Below are 15921 nucleotides of genomic sequence, written 5' to 3'. Positions count from 1 at the left end.
TCATGCTGAAATTGATCTTGAGATCACCTGGTTCCAACTCTGCCATTGTTCAAACTCTTTAGCACTTAAAAATATTTTGTCAGTTGTAGGTACTTTGACAAGAAGACAAAAAAGTACTACAGGAATAAGACTGATGTGACAGATATGCCAAATACAGTGGTAGTGCATGGTAGTGCAAACAGACTATTCCTGAAGTGTTTGGCCTGTCTGATAAGATTCCATAGCAAACTTATGCAGTTCTTCAGGACCCTCAAGAGCATGAGAGCATTAGCCTCACATATAAATCCTTCTTGAACAATCAAATCTATTTCTTTTTAACATCTTTTATCTTAAAAGAGACAGAAGCACAAACAGACCATCAGCCTTTAAAAATAATCTTTTATGCACTGGAAGGTGTCATTTGTAAATTTCATTAATTACTTTCCTTGAGTTTCTTCTCACAGGTGACATCTGCAATATTTCTTTGAATTCTTGCTCATTTCTTCCAAAACACACATTTTATGTTTCGTGCCCCAAGCAAGAATTAGTATCTCACAGAGAACCTTATAAGAACTAAGTAGCAAAATAGAAACAGAAATCCTTCTATGATGATTAATAAGTGGATTTTACAAGCAGGTGGCCTTCATGCCACGAAATACCATCTACATATTCCTCAGAAAAGGAACATATTTGTATTTGGCAGCCTGCGGACTTCTGCAACACAAACACTCACTCAAATCCACATGCAAAACTAAAGCAACCAAATAAAAAACAAAGCAGAACAAAAACTCTGCAATTTTGGCATCTTCCCCCACTCATGAATTTGCAACTCACAAATTTGTCAGCCTTCTGAGAGAGATACATTCATTATGCATACAAATAAGTCTTTTCAACCAACAATTTTCCCTTAATAAATTTTTATGTATAAACATCAATCATTTTTAAAAAGTAGAGAATAAGCACACTTCAGTTGACATACACAGGTGGTTTTTCAGGTAAATCTTGTATCAGTATTACAAAAATCAAGTGACAGAAACTAATTTAAAGAAATAAAGAAAATCATTGCTCTAGTTGGAAAAAATAAATAGTCAAACTCAAACCATTAACTTCAACAACACTAGTTTCTTCCTTTTGTTACTAGCAACTGTTCTTTTAAAATTGAAAGTTCTAGAAAATTGTCTAAACATTCTAGTGCTTGAAAGTGAAAATTAGTGGCAAATATAATGCTTATTTCTCCTTTGTGGATAAATTTCAAATTAATGCTGCAATAACTAATCTATAAACAGAAAACTAAAGTTAATAACACTGTTTACCAAAAGTTGGTCACATTTGGGCCTTTACAAGCAGGCACATGGAAGCCTGCTTTTATTGTTGTTTACTGTAATTTTTGTTACTTTCCATGACAGATGCGTTTGCTACTAACAGAAGTGGTCAGCCTTTTTCAATCATTATTTATAAAGGAAAAGAACCTTCAAATATCAGTATTTTGTCAGAAACGGTCACATTCCTTGTGATAATTCTTACTTCCTGACACCTTTACGTCAAACATGCACTGCTACATCCCTAACAGAAAACTGATGGAAGAAAAGCTACATTATTAAGAGAATATAACCAGAGTATCAGAGTTTTCTAGTTGAAACAGTACAAGAAATATTTCCTGCTTTTTTTTTTTTTTCTTTTCATTTTCTTTTTTCTTTTTCAAATGGAATGGAAATTATAGATTTGAAATATTTAAATCACTTTTACTAACTTACCTAAGAACAACAGTATGACTATATTGTACAGGATGTTCGTAGTGACAATCACAGTTTTTCAACACCTGATATAAAACACAGACATTGTTTTAACAAATATCTCTTTGCCTGACCTAGAAGGTAGGATGAAGGAGTAAAAGAGTCACGTCCAATTCCTCATGGATTCTCAGCTTGGATCCCTGTTTTTGCACAGTTTACCTTATGAACATGATCCGAGTGACATTTCACAAATTCCTGGATAAATGTTGCTACACTCTGCCAGCAGAGAGACAGGCTGTGTCATGCACAGATCAATAATAGCACTGTGTTTCATCAGTCTCAAAATCAAAAGTGCTTCATCTGGCAAAAGCCATGGCCCTTGAGGATCTGACATATATAAACTGAACACTCTACACGAGATGTCTACTACAAAAGCTGCCAGTGCAAAGACAAGTCAGAGAGTATATGTAGATTAGAAAATACGTATTTGTATTTTTGTATAAAGAAGTTTTAAACTCATTTTTATGAAAAGTAAGTACAAATATCACAAAGAAGCTGCTGAATAATGGAAATGAGACTATTTGAAATTTCAAAAAAAAATTTTTTTTCTCCTTGAGAGAAGAATAAGAACAGCCAGGACTGTCCAATAGTCACATCCTTTTTAGGGATTTACTATAATATGCAAAACACCTTTTGAACTCTATATAATAGTGTGTACTATTATATACTATATGTTATATATTATATACTATTACGTACTATAGTGTAGTACAAGAAATACTCAGTATATTTAAGTGACAGATTTCTCACCAAAAGTATCCTCTTTAAAAAAAAAGCAACATGACAATTCTTACCTCTTTCAGGGAATCTACTCAAAGTAGAGTAAATAACTACATATTTACTGCAGTTTCAGGCCTCAATACAGGCTGTCTTGAGGAAATAAGACAAGTGTAGGTTTCCTACTATATAGCTTTCCTCACAATTATCTTGGTCTCACTTGCCAGTAAGACAGCTTGTGAAACTTACAGCTTTAAGTAAGTGCAGCACTTGTATATATCCTTCTTTGCACTTGATGATGTCTGGATTTTGGAATAACTGATCGTTGTTCAGTTCAATGTTATACTACCTCCAGCAGAGCAAATGTCCTCAGATACTGGATACCTCTCTCCTTGATGGTCCAGTTACCACGGTGACATGTAAATACCATCCCTGTGAGGATAACCTTCCTTCACAGCTGACAGGAGTCACATCCAGAGGGGGAGAGCATTTTTATTATTTGTGATCACTTTGTGAATGCCCCTTTCCCTAGAAATGGAACCCAACTGCCTGACTTCTGTGCCCACTAACCTAGGTTACTGGCTCTGTTATCCCACAGTCAAAGCAGCCAGTGATAGTGTTCTTGCCTGGACAGTGGCTGAAGTCTTTCCATGTATCTCACAGCTCAGCTAGGGACAAGCATCAGGTGTTCACTGGCTCATTTACAACCTCTGACTCTTTCTCTCATTCTTGTGATGGCTTTGGTATGGCGCAGACTTCCTCATCTTCTCTCAGAGGTTGGGTCAGATCCAGAGGCATTTTCTTCCTTTTTGAGGGTGCAGAATAGTCTTGAATAGAGCTTCACAGATGCAGGACAGACTCACTGTAGTGCAGCAAGCAATAACTCTTCGGAATTGCCAGTATCAGGAAATAATTTTTAAAAACATTCTGTCAGCTTTTTAGGATTCTGAACTTGTCCAGGGGTGAGTTCCAGACCTTTCAGAGGTGATAATCATAACAGATACCTGCCAACATCCTCCCACCTGTCTTGCCACCCACAACCACTCTGACTCAGTATAGATCTCTAACTTGTATTTTTGAACATATTTTTTTAACCATAAATAAAACTGGAAACATATGCAGAAGACCAAGCAATAACATCACGCCAGTTCAACCACACCAAGTACACAAGTATACTTCTTAACAATTTCTGAAGTAAGGATCCTAAAGTGCAAGAATGATGGCACTACTGAGTAGAAATACCATAACTAATATCCATGCACAGTACAACTACCAGACTAAATCCATGATCAGTATAACACGCAACCTCACACACACGTACAAAAGGAAGGGAGATACAATAATATTGAAAATTATATGTGTCTGTATGTATATAAGTATATACGTATACACACAGAACAAGTGATGCACAGTGCAAACACCACTCAGTGACTGATATCCAGCCAGTCCCCCTATTTATAGTTTCAGCCCATTTAGGTCAGCTGTCCCCCCCAGCCCTCTCACAGGCTGGGCAGTACAAGAAGCTGAAATGTCCTTGGCTCTACTGAATCAGCACTACTCAGCAAAAACAAAACCATTGGTGTGTTATTAATAATGTTTTTTGCCTAAAGCCAAAACATATAATCACATCAGACACTGAGGAGAATCAACTGTCGCAGCTGAAACAAGGACATATTTCTCCATGGTTTCAATTAGACCCTTATAAAACATTGTTTTGGCTTTTCTTTATAATCCACATTTACATCCCTGCTATTAACCGCATCCTGTGTTTCATCACAAAATTTCTGCCGTGCTCCATGAAGCTAAAAACATACCTTAATTTCTATAATTTTCAGGAACTTGGCTCACATCATTAAACATATCCTCTCTGTGTGTGTCTCAATTTTTTTCATGCTTGTTACAGGACTGACTTTTTTGTCTTTCCAATAGGCTTCCTACTGCTAAACTCACACAGTTGTTTTCACTCAAGCTCTTCCTCTTTAGACTGATTGTCCAATATCATTGCAGTTCTCTGACACCAAATACATATTTTACACTGGACAATATTTCTTGATTATAATAATCTATACAATATGCTTACATTATAAACTTCTTGAATTCATTATATTTCCTCAAATTTCATGTAGAAGTAACAATTTTTTTAATAAAGTGGAAGCAATGGTACTTTTGGAGGATATGTAATAGCACAGAGATTCGAAATCGATCTCATAAAAAGGTGAGTTCTTTGACAATTTTTGTTGTACGTGTTTTCCAATTGTCAATTACTGTTATGTAAAAACCATAAACCTTAGATTCAATATGATTCTATCTTTTTTCAGTCTTGTGTCTTCAATCTTTCCCAGGATTCCCTTGCTAGATTAAAGAATCTACAAACATAGATATTTTGAGTTACAATTTAATCTCTACTTTGATAACCTATAATTGCTCTCTGGAATGGTAGGTTTTCAAATCCTTTCAAAGTCTTCTTCAGATGATCTTCTGTAAGCTGGATTCTGGGTATGCATGCAAACCCAACAAACAGGTTGGGCAGCGAATGGCTTGAAAACATCCCCAGAAAGACAGATTTGTGGGGTCTTGGTTAATGAAAGATGCAACATAAGCTGACAACGTGCACTTTTAGCCCAGAAGGCCAACTTTATCCTTGGCTGCATTAACAGAAGCATGACCAGCAGGTCAAGTGAGGTATTCCTGCCCATCTACTCTGCTTTTGTGAGACTCCACCCAGAGTATCAAATCCAGTTCTGGGGGTCCCAGCACAAGAAGGACATGGAACTGTTAGAGCAGGTCCAGAAGAGGGCCACAAAGATGATCAGAGGGATGGAGCACCTCCCATATTAGGACAGGATGAGAGAGTTGGGGCTTTTCAGCCTGGAGAAGAGAAGGCTTCAGGAGGATCTTACAGCAGCCTTCCAATACCTGAAAGCGGGGGAGGGACTTTTTAGAAGGGCATGTAGTGACAGGACAAGGAAAAATGGCTTTATGCTGGAGGAGGATAGGTTTAGATCAGATATTAGGAGGAAATTTGCTGTAAGGGCAGTGAGACACTGGAACAGGTTGCCCATAGAAGCTCTGCATGCTTCCTCCCTGGAACTATTCAAGGCCAGGGCTTTCAGTAACCTGATTTAGTGGAAGGTGTCCCTGCCTACAGAGGGGCATTGGAACTACATGATCTTAAATGTTCCTTCCAACCCAAACCACCATACAGTTCTGTGATTCTATGATATTAGAGTCAGACAGAGTACTCCACAAGCAAATCATGTCAAAGCCAAAGGAAATGTATTCTCTTTTCTCCTTTTATATGGTCTCTATACATTTAAGGTGTATATACCAGAAAACATGTTATTGCTTTTCACAACAGCTTTGGGATTTTGTGCTCAACTCATTACCTACTATGACTCTCATTTTTCTTCAGAGTCGTTGGTTCTAAGGAGAAAGCCATTCAGCTTGCTCAGCTTGAGCAATGTATTGGTTTTTTTATTATGATGTAATGATTTCCTTATTAAAAATATTGTGAAGTCATAACGATATATACTTTTCTGGCAGCTTCTGGTGGATGATTGAAATTTTAGAACTGCTGTCAATGTCTGAAGATACCCTCCTGCACCTGCTTGGATATTTTTTCATTGCCATGCATTAAAAAAAAATAATAATTAAAAAAAAAAAAACGATTGAAAGAATTTACCTTTAAAACAGAGTGCAAAAAGACTGTCATAAATATCATAGTATATCCTGATGGAATGGATGCATAAGGTGTAAACCATTATTGCAGAGGGAAAAAAAAAAAAAAAAGTTATAATTCATGTGAGGGATCAGCTGAAAAATTAATTTCATGGTATGTGAGATTCTGAACTAGAGAAAATGATTAAGTACTACCTATACGCACCAATTTAACCTTAAGATATGAACCTACACATTAAGTCTACTCTGTGTACCATGTGATAGTATTTAACTTCAATCCATATCCTACATGAAACATGGTTAGGATCACTAAAGAAAATTAACTGCTGTGGCAAAGGGACACACAACAGAAGTGGTTATGCTTGTAAGGTTTTTATTTACCTTCAGTTCCTACAGCAATCTTCATAATCCCATGGTCACACTCCTTCAACTTATTAGGAAATCCACCTTTTCATATCAGGAATAAAAGCGTATCTTCATGATTCATATTACATACATTTACCCTTGCTAACCATACTGAGCACCCCACTTTACCAAACTTATGCTCCCTATCTGCCCACTAACAGAAGTTTATTTAATTGATTAGATCAGGAACAAAGGAAAGGGAAGCAAGGAAAGAGGATGTATTAGGAGAACAGAGAATAATCAACTTGTCATTTAACTCACAATATAAAGCACTGCAGAAGTATTCCCCCTAATTCTTATGACCCCTGAACATTTTTCATAAGAATACAATCAGGAAAATGTTTACTTAGCCCATAAATGAGAGAAAGAATCAATTACTAGGCAAAAATCTCTCATTAGACAGGCAATTATATACAAGACTTCCATGATTGTATATGTGGCTGATAGAAACCAAGGCATCTATCACTCTGGAGTCACTGAGGACACTGTCTCTGAGGACACTGGAGTCCTCAGCACAGGAGAGATATGGAACTGTTAGAGTGAGACCAGAGGAGGGCAACAAAAATGATTCTGTGAATGGAACACCTCCCCTACAAGGACAGGCTGAGAGTGCTGGGGCTGTTCAGCCTGGAGAACATAAAGCTCTGGGAGACCTGAGAGCAGCCTTTTGGTATCTAGGCTATAAGAAAGAAGGTGATAGACTTTTTAGCAGGGTCTGTTGCGACAGGACAAGTGGAAATGGTCTCACACTAAAAGAAAGGAGATTTAAATTGGACATATGCAAGAAGTTTTTTACAATAAGGGTAGTGAGGCACTGGAAGAAAGTTAGTGAGAGATGGATTGGTTAGTTAGTGGTGGATTGGCCATCCTGCTCAGTGTCAGGATGGACAGGGATGTAAGCTGATCTAGCTGCAGGTGTCCCTGTAGTTAGACTAGATAACCTCTAAGAGTCCCTGACAAGACTCTATGATTCTATGTTCTCACCACAGAGAGATTCTGATTCAAGCCTGGAACTGAAAAAAAAAAAATTAAATAAAATCACCACAGGATGTATTCCAACTTTTGAGATCTTCAAATTTCATAGAATACTTTGGAAACAACAAACCAATAAAATGATCAGTAAGTAAAATTCCTAGTTCTCCTCTCTACAAATAAATAATTATTCCCAAATAAGTGTTTTTTTGTTATTGTTGCTGCTGTTTTGGTGAGAATTCACAATGATTAAGTAGTACTGGATAAAAAACATATATAATCCTGTATAACAGAGAAGCTTTGAGAACTGCATCTAACTCAGCTTTCACTACCTGAGCTGATCACACTGAATTCAGAGAAGATATTCTTATAATGAATACCTAGTACACTTTCAATAAGGAAGCCAAGAGAATAATTGTGGTTTTCCATTGACTTCTCATTGGAAATACAGAGAAAACTTCATATCTTATTACAAAAACAGAAGATTTGTTGTGCTCTTTTTTCTGAAGTCAAAAACATAGGCAATTGACTTTACTAGAGTCGAAGTAGAACTAAGCATACTTTTAAGAACACAAAAAGATGAACATCTTACACAATTGTGAAGTATTCAAAATAATTTTGATAGTAAGTGTTTAATTAGATACATGCTAGCTATAAAGCTCAACAGCGAATGGGTGGAAATCATGATGTTAGTGTTATGAGAAGTTGTCAAGAACAAGAGATGTCCTAAAACATACAAAATGCAGCAAGCTGTAGGCATAAGCACTGGGGATCTTAACATTTTAGCATTACTTAAAAGAAGAAGTTATTAACAAAGGGAGGACAAAGCTAATCTCAAGGAATTTTATTGGCTGAATTTAACTAGGTATGTTATTCAGGAAAATCTGTGGGTAAAAAATTGCAAATGCAGTTCAGTTTTTTTGTCTACCAGTAAGACTTCACAAGGAAAGGCTGATCAAATTACATGAAGGTGAAGAAAATTAAACTACATATCACTTTAAATCAATAAAGTAAAAATTACAATATTTCTTCTACTGTTTACTGTAATGCTCATAAAAGTATATGCTAGCACATTATACTATCAGATATAAATAGATTAAATGGGGTTACAAATATGTATACTATCTATCTTTGTAACATGGCAAGAACATGCTAATCCTTGTGATACAGATCTATTCTTTTATTATGGAAACATGATTTTTAGAATTTCTATATGCTATGGTAAATATGTATTGATTTTAAGTGAATTCTAAGAACTTCTTGTAGTCTCCACAATTTCTTTTTGCAGTACATTCTTCTAGAATTTACCTATCTCTACGCTATTTCATTTTGACAGCAATATAACACAACTTTCATAGTTCCAGTTCATGCCAACTGTTCTCTTTAACTTATGAACGAGACACATTTCCTACGTGCAATGTACTTCAACTGCTGTTCGTCAATAATTCAAAAGGTTTATTGTAATTTTTCTTTGGAGATCAATAGAAATGTAAAAGGTATTTTGCTTTAATTTTGTTTTGTAGTGGAAGCACAGTTTCTCGATAAACATATTTCACAGAGTAGTTCTTTAAAGGAACCAACCTGAAAATACTCTACATTTTCAGTGCAACAAACAACAAAAATACCTCTTTCTGTACACACATTTTAAAACTGCAGCCACACTCATTGTTTAACATTTGACAATTTTTCATTTTGTTTCTAAGTCAGCTTCCCTGATAGAGACGAACGTTGGTAACTGTTTCATACCAACGGCAATGCTGACTCGGTAGTTTATCGGAGGGAAAGTAATACAGAGAATTCTCCACTTAGTAACTGAAAATTTGAACAAATATATTTAACTAGCCAATCACAGAATCATAGAATCACAGAATATCATGAGTTGGAAGGGACCCACAAGGATCATCAAGTCTGTCATGCTTCCCTCCCAGTAGAAATTTGGACTAGGAATTGGAAGAAATAAATCCTAGTCTCACAGAATCACACAGCATTATAAATCTGACATTCTAGCCTGATTTTCAATTTATTAGGCTCAGAAAAACTCTAGCAAATCCTAATGTCACTCTTAATTTATTATGTATGAGTCTTCTCTATGAATTCAATTATAAGCCTTCAAAAACTATGGGTTAGGCCAAGATCTTGAATCTAAATTCTATAAAATTAAAGTCTGACATACATTACAGATATTTTTATTCTACCTATAGGCAGTATTGTTTAAATCTGGAACACTGTCGTGAGACCGGAAAGAGTGGCTTTCTCCTAAGGATATATAAATTGGGGTTTGTTTGGGGTTTTGAAGTGCTTTCTGTGGCATCAGTGGGATTTCTTCTACACAATCATGCAAAATCATAACAGCAGTACAGCCTCAGAATAAAAAAAACTTAGCAATGATATCCAAGTAAGTTTTGAGAAGACAGCAATTTCACACTGGCCCACATCATTAGATTATATTTACAGACACTAGAAAGCACAGGCAATATATCCTGCTTTAATGCAGTAGTCAGGAAGGGATAATCTACAATTCTACAGAAGCAAAGGGAGAAATAGCAAGTCAGAACTGCTACGTATAGTACTGGTATCACTGTAAGCTCCTCCACAGCATATCTGTAAAAATTACCATTTATAGTTTACTTAAAAAGTTCAAAATTGTAAATTATTTGTAGCATTTGGACATTCTGTATGGACCAAAGCACATCATGAAAAGTAACTTTTTAAGCCACTGGAGAAAAAAAAAAAAAAAGATAATTTAACTCAGAAATAAATGACAATAAATAAGCTTTCATATGAATTTAATTTAAAAACACAAATGCTCTACTGTACTTTCATTAAAGAGGACTCAAAATGCTGTAAGCAGGACACGTGAAAGTGTTGAGTTTTTTTACTAAGAAATGGGCATGTATTTGAGAATGTCTAACTGGACAACATTTACTTAAAAAGCCACCAAAAGCTGTCAAAACTTACATTTTCTAAAAACTGATTTGAACAAGAGTGAGGAAGTTCCAAAAGCAGTTTAGACTTACTACTTATATATATATATATATTATATAAATTTATATAAATAAAATATAAATATATATTTAAATTAGCTTGTACTTTCAAGCACATTCCTAAAATTTAGAAATTCCTAAAATTTAAGGAAAATACAGACACGCAAAAGGTGCTTCAGAAACAAGCAACAAATATAAAGAGTGAAAATCTATTCATGAAAACTTAAATGGTAGTGAGAATCATAGAATCATAGAATTACTCAGGTTGGAAAAGACCTCAAAGATCATCAAGTCCAACCTCAGCCTAACCATAGTACCCTAACTCTAATAACCCTCTGCTAAATCATATATCTCCACATCCAAATGGCTCTTAAACACATCCAGGGACGGTGACTCAACCGTCTCCCTGGGGAGCCTATTCCAGTGTTCGAGAACTTTATACGAACAGTAGTTAAGTAAGTAATTCATCAAACATCTTAATTCATCATCAGTTTTCTTTTGTTTCATTATAATTGAATAATGCTAAATTGGTTATTACTCATATTTGAATACCATGAGAGTGAAGCTGCAGTGCTGTATCCTGAGCTGTTCTCTGACAGAATGTGCAGTAAACAATAGTCAAAAGAACACACAAAAAAATACTTTAAAGATAAACACACTTTCTCTAGCCCTTTTCTCCTTGTGATTACACCCATCTGTGCTTGAGATAATTTATCAGATCAACGTGTCTCAAAAGCAAAAAACTGCATAAAAAAAGCTTAGTAAGAACTTGGGAGGAAGATACGTTCCCTCAAAATTCAAAGAAAACAAAAAATTCAACAGCCAAAATAAATTTTGGAGAGATTTTTATAATGCTTTCAACAAAAAATCCCTTGGCTGAGCTGCAGCTGAAACATACAGATGCTTCTAAAACACCAAATCAGCATAATTGCATATCCACAAGAATGCATGTGAAAATTTTTACTTAAGGCTTGACTTTGTCTTCTCCAAAGGACCTGCCAGAGGCTGACTAGTTGACTCATTCCTGTCCTTCAAGATCCAGGTTTTCTAGTGAAGGAGTCTTACATAGGCACTTGGTAAATGCCTATGGCATCCTGCTAAGGAATATCTTTTCTGCGCCACCACCTGAGAAAGAGAACTGTAGAAGATCCTATGGTACTTTTCAGCAAAGACCTGTGAGAGGCCACAACATCAGTACTAATGGCAACCTGTATATGGTCTTCCTTTTGTATTCAACATATTTAGTCTGAACTTTTGTGACAAGAGTGTTAAATGACTGCATAAAATTAATTAGCACTACTCTGCTATAAGCAATAAATACACTTAAAAAAAAATTGGTCATTTTATGATAGAAGTGAAGAAACAGGGAAATAAATCTTATTGAAAAGAAAAAAAAAATTGTGGATTTTTTCCAACAATTCTTAGCTGCTGCTTTACTAAGAAACCAAGGAAATGCTAAATCCCTTTGCTTCTACATTAAGTATCGGCTCCAGCTGTGATTTCTATACACTGATTGCAAAATGTAACTACTGTACTTCTGAACAGACGGTCTTGACTCAGTGTTGATGTGAATCCTTGGAGAATGCAAGCTTTGATTCTTACATGTGCAGACACTTGAAAGTCATTTTGCAGAAATATGCATAGAATTGCTTTTGCAGAAATAAAACAAAGCAAGAAGTCTACATTTCTGCAGAGTCTGTAAGGCTAAACAAAAAAGAAACAAACAAAAAAAAAAGAACTTGAAATATAGCATTCCTAAGTCTGAGAAACAGAAAAACAGATGTAAACATGTATCTGCATGCACATCTTCAAGAAAAATACACAGAACGATGTATGTACATATATTCAGAAAATCAACAGATGTCAGACAGCTCTTAGGTTGTATCAACTGTAAAATGTCTCAGAATGAACATCTGGAACATTTAAATCTTAAATCCAGAGCTGATCTTCTAGCATTAGATTCTCTGGGGATTATAACGAAGAACTGAGTGCATGAACATCTGCCCTTGCCTCCTAATGGATTCATTTTCTTAGCTAAATTCAGGTCACATGACATCTTGTTCAAGTCCATGGTATTAGTGTTTATAGTTGCAAAATGCTACACTTATCTTAGCCAAGCATTACTACATTGCCACTGATAAAAAACTACTCAAGAGCAAGATTAATTATGAACTTTAAATGTGGATGCTTGTTTGTTTGATTCTGTTAAGGTGTGTACGAATCTCCCTGAACCCAGACATTGCCTAAATTGTTTACTTGTCAGTGACTAGTTCCTTTGGTTTGTTTCTTTTTCCCCTTCTATTTGTGCAAGACAATTCCAGAATCTAAAGTTATCAGGAGCACTTACAAGAAATAATGATGAGAACATTACTCTTGGAAAATGTGTTTTTAAAAATATCATTTCTGCTGCCAGAACTTAAAACTTCTATGTAATATTTCTTATGACACTAAAAAGAAACACAGATATCTGCTTTACAATCATTTCATCTGTCTGAATCACTGTTCTCTCTCTAAAACATGCATGTGCCCTGCAGTGACTGTGTAGGTTTTTACCTCTGTAATTTTCACTTGGCAAGTAGCCTAAGCCTCTGCTTTAAATTTCCCACTTGGTAGCACTAGTATGGCACCTGAAGAGTAATTAGTTATAAGAAAGGGAATTTGAATTGGTTGCTGAGAAGGAAAAAAAAGTGCATGCATAATAAAGATTTTTCCTTGAGTACCTGCAACACCATCTATTTATTTTTGCTTAGGATGCACCACCCTTGAAATAGACTACAGACCCATCTTTTCTTTCTTTTGAAACTTTCCAAAAGAACACAGCCAAATAAAATTGGTTTCGAAGACCATACTGTTTCACTTTAAGTCAATCTTTTACATCACAGTGATACTTATCGTGGTGCAAATTCTGCCTTTTTTAAAAAAAAAAAATAGTTTTTGATAATCACCTTTCCTTTTTTTTTTTTTTTTCCTCTTTAATTTTTGTCATGGTTTAATAATTTTGTAATTTTACTATCAGTATTCCACATCATAACATCATATAAAGCATGAATAATTTTACCGAATGTGCAACTTACAGAAGAAGACTACATATCCCAGAGAACATCATGGTCAGAGATAAGTCACGGGACCTGGACACTATATTATCTCACTCCCAGGCTGGACTGACATCTTTTGAGTTCTGGCACCCAGGAGAGCCTGTGGGAGCCTTCACCGTTTCGTCTAGAGTTACAGTAGGCCTCTCGGTTTTGAGACTCATTCTCTCTCCTACTTTGCTTGATTCATTAGCCTAATTTCAATTATATTGTATTATATTGTGTTATCCTGTATTTTGATATAGTATTTAGTAAATAAGTGTGCCTCCTTAGATTGTTGCCGCTGTTTTCTTTTTCCCTAATTAACTTTTCCCTTTTCCTTCGGCCTAGGGCCCCTGCGGGGCCCCACTTTGGGGCTGGACTCGCCCCCCCTGTCACAGACACTGGTAGATTATTTATTTTTTTCGGTTAACCTGTGACAATTTTATTTCTCACATTGCTCTTCTACAGACACCTGAGTGGTAGTCTTCCAGGATGGCAAATCAAGAAGATGCCTGAGCAAGTACAATATTATAACTCAATTACATATATGACTCGCTGTGAAATTTGTACTGTACACGAAACTTCACATTATTGTACTGTCTGCCGGACAAGCAGATCTCCATTGGTCCCAATGACCTTCAAGACTATTTTTGAAGAATTCATTACACATATACGGTTATGCAAAATGAGGAACACAAATGAGATTTTTCCTTCTCTAGAAATTAGCAGTTCCACAGCACTAAGAAAGTGAAAAGTGCTGCTCCTGATACTGTTTCTGCCTTCTGTGCAAAGAGAGAAATGGAGAGAAGTTTGAGGGGGAGGGGATTTGATTTCTTTTTTATGTCTGCCTCCTTCCAGCAAGTCCATCTGTTGTAGCACAATAATTCTGGAAGCAGGATATGTGTGTGACCAACAGGAGACAATTACTGCAAAAGTGTTTGTTGATTCAGCTCTATAAAGGGCAGGCCAATCACTACAGTACAAGTAGAGAAGAATTCCAGCTGAGGTGCTGCATATAGATTAACACAAAATACATATATAAAAATGAGAATGGGGAAAAGGAATGATAGTATGGGAAAGGATTAACTAGAAATGAAGACAGAAGTAAAGAAAGAAGCCGTCATTTTTGGGACTGTTAAACAAATAGTTTCTCAGTCTCTGTCTTCATAAATCACCATCTGTAGCTTTCTGCCTTGACAGAGAGAGCTAGGTTTAAACAGACACGGAATTGGTTAGAGTTTCCTCTGGAAGAAAACTCCACAGGAGTTTGCATTAGCCATTAGCCAAGAGCTGCATTAGCCATTCTTCTGTTAGGGAATATGAAGACAAGATTTCTCCAGAAATGACAGATAGAATAGTGGGTCCTAGTTCATGGGTATCAAATTCTCACGAAAGTTCCGAGACCACATGATGAAACAGAAATCTTCTTCACTATCAGAATTCAGGTGGAGTATCAAAGTGAAAAACATGTTGTATCCAGAAGGGCTAATGAATTGGGTTAATAAAGTATAAGTAAAATAAAAAGGAAATAAAGTATATAAGAACTCAGTCCAATTTGCACGTATTAAACAACTCAGAATCTCATAAATAAAATGCTATTTTGTAACACTTTGTGAATTAAGAAACAAGCAATGTTACCAAAATTCCACAAAATAATAACAGAATTAAACTTAATATCTTAAGACACCATAATGAAATTCACTTTACCTGTACGGTCAGTTTACTACTTTGAAGTCTCTGATCAGCCAAACGTAGCTGAGTTGTTAGTTTTTCATTCGTTTCTTTAAATTCCTTCACAGAAGATACTGCTGCCTTTTTTTCATTCAGTAAAACACCTATCTGCTGCTGCAACGACTTAATTGTTTCTTTAAGTAGAGTAACAGAATAGCCTTGTTCCTGGAAAATGATGTTTCTGCTTTTCGTTCTGCTCACTAAACAGAAAACGGCATGTTACTAAACCGACACAGATACTAAACCATGATAGATAGGATGATTTTTGGCTTTTCTCTAGCCCTTCAAAACACTATTCTAGCTGGTAATTTTTTTTTTTTCTAGGATACCATATTCAATATTTCTCAGTAGGTGAACTGAGAAATTAATTCAGATACAAATAAATGCTTGATGTTCTTTTTCTAAAGTGCTAACTCTGCAAATTCCACAAGGACTTGAAAGTTAAATGGCTCTAGTCTCTGAATGATAATACCAGAAATAAAGACTTCACTATCTGTTGACAAGGTCTATTTTTTTTTTTTTTAAAGTTTGAGCCAAAATACAGTTCAATATTTTCCATGGCTGTGCTGGACACAAAGGGCAAGCTAG

General features: G+C 35.7%; 1 protein-coding gene across 7 annotated transcripts in view; it reads right to left on the bottom strand.

Moving 5' to 3' along the window:
• Positions 1 to 15921, bottom strand: part of CNTLN (centlein) — a 174961-nt gene that overhangs the window by 40673 nt on the left and 118367 nt on the right. For all 7 annotated transcript variants that reach the window (XM_015849049.2, XM_015849050.2, XM_015849052.2 and 4 more), the window contains one exon: positions 15310 to 15533. In XM_015849049.2, coding sequence (XP_015704535.1) covers positions 15310 to 15533 — 224 coding nt within the window. The remainder of the gene's footprint in view (positions 1 to 15309; positions 15534 to 15921) is intronic.

Source organism: Coturnix japonica, chromosome Z (genome assembly GCF_001577835.2).
Source record: "Coturnix japonica isolate 7356 chromosome Z, Coturnix japonica 2.1, whole genome shotgun sequence".
In the NCBI taxonomy this organism is placed as follows: domain Eukaryota; kingdom Metazoa; phylum Chordata; class Aves; order Galliformes; family Phasianidae; genus Coturnix; species Coturnix japonica.
Note: the sequence above shows the minus strand (reverse complement) of the source record. Positions and strands in the feature narration are given on the sequence as shown.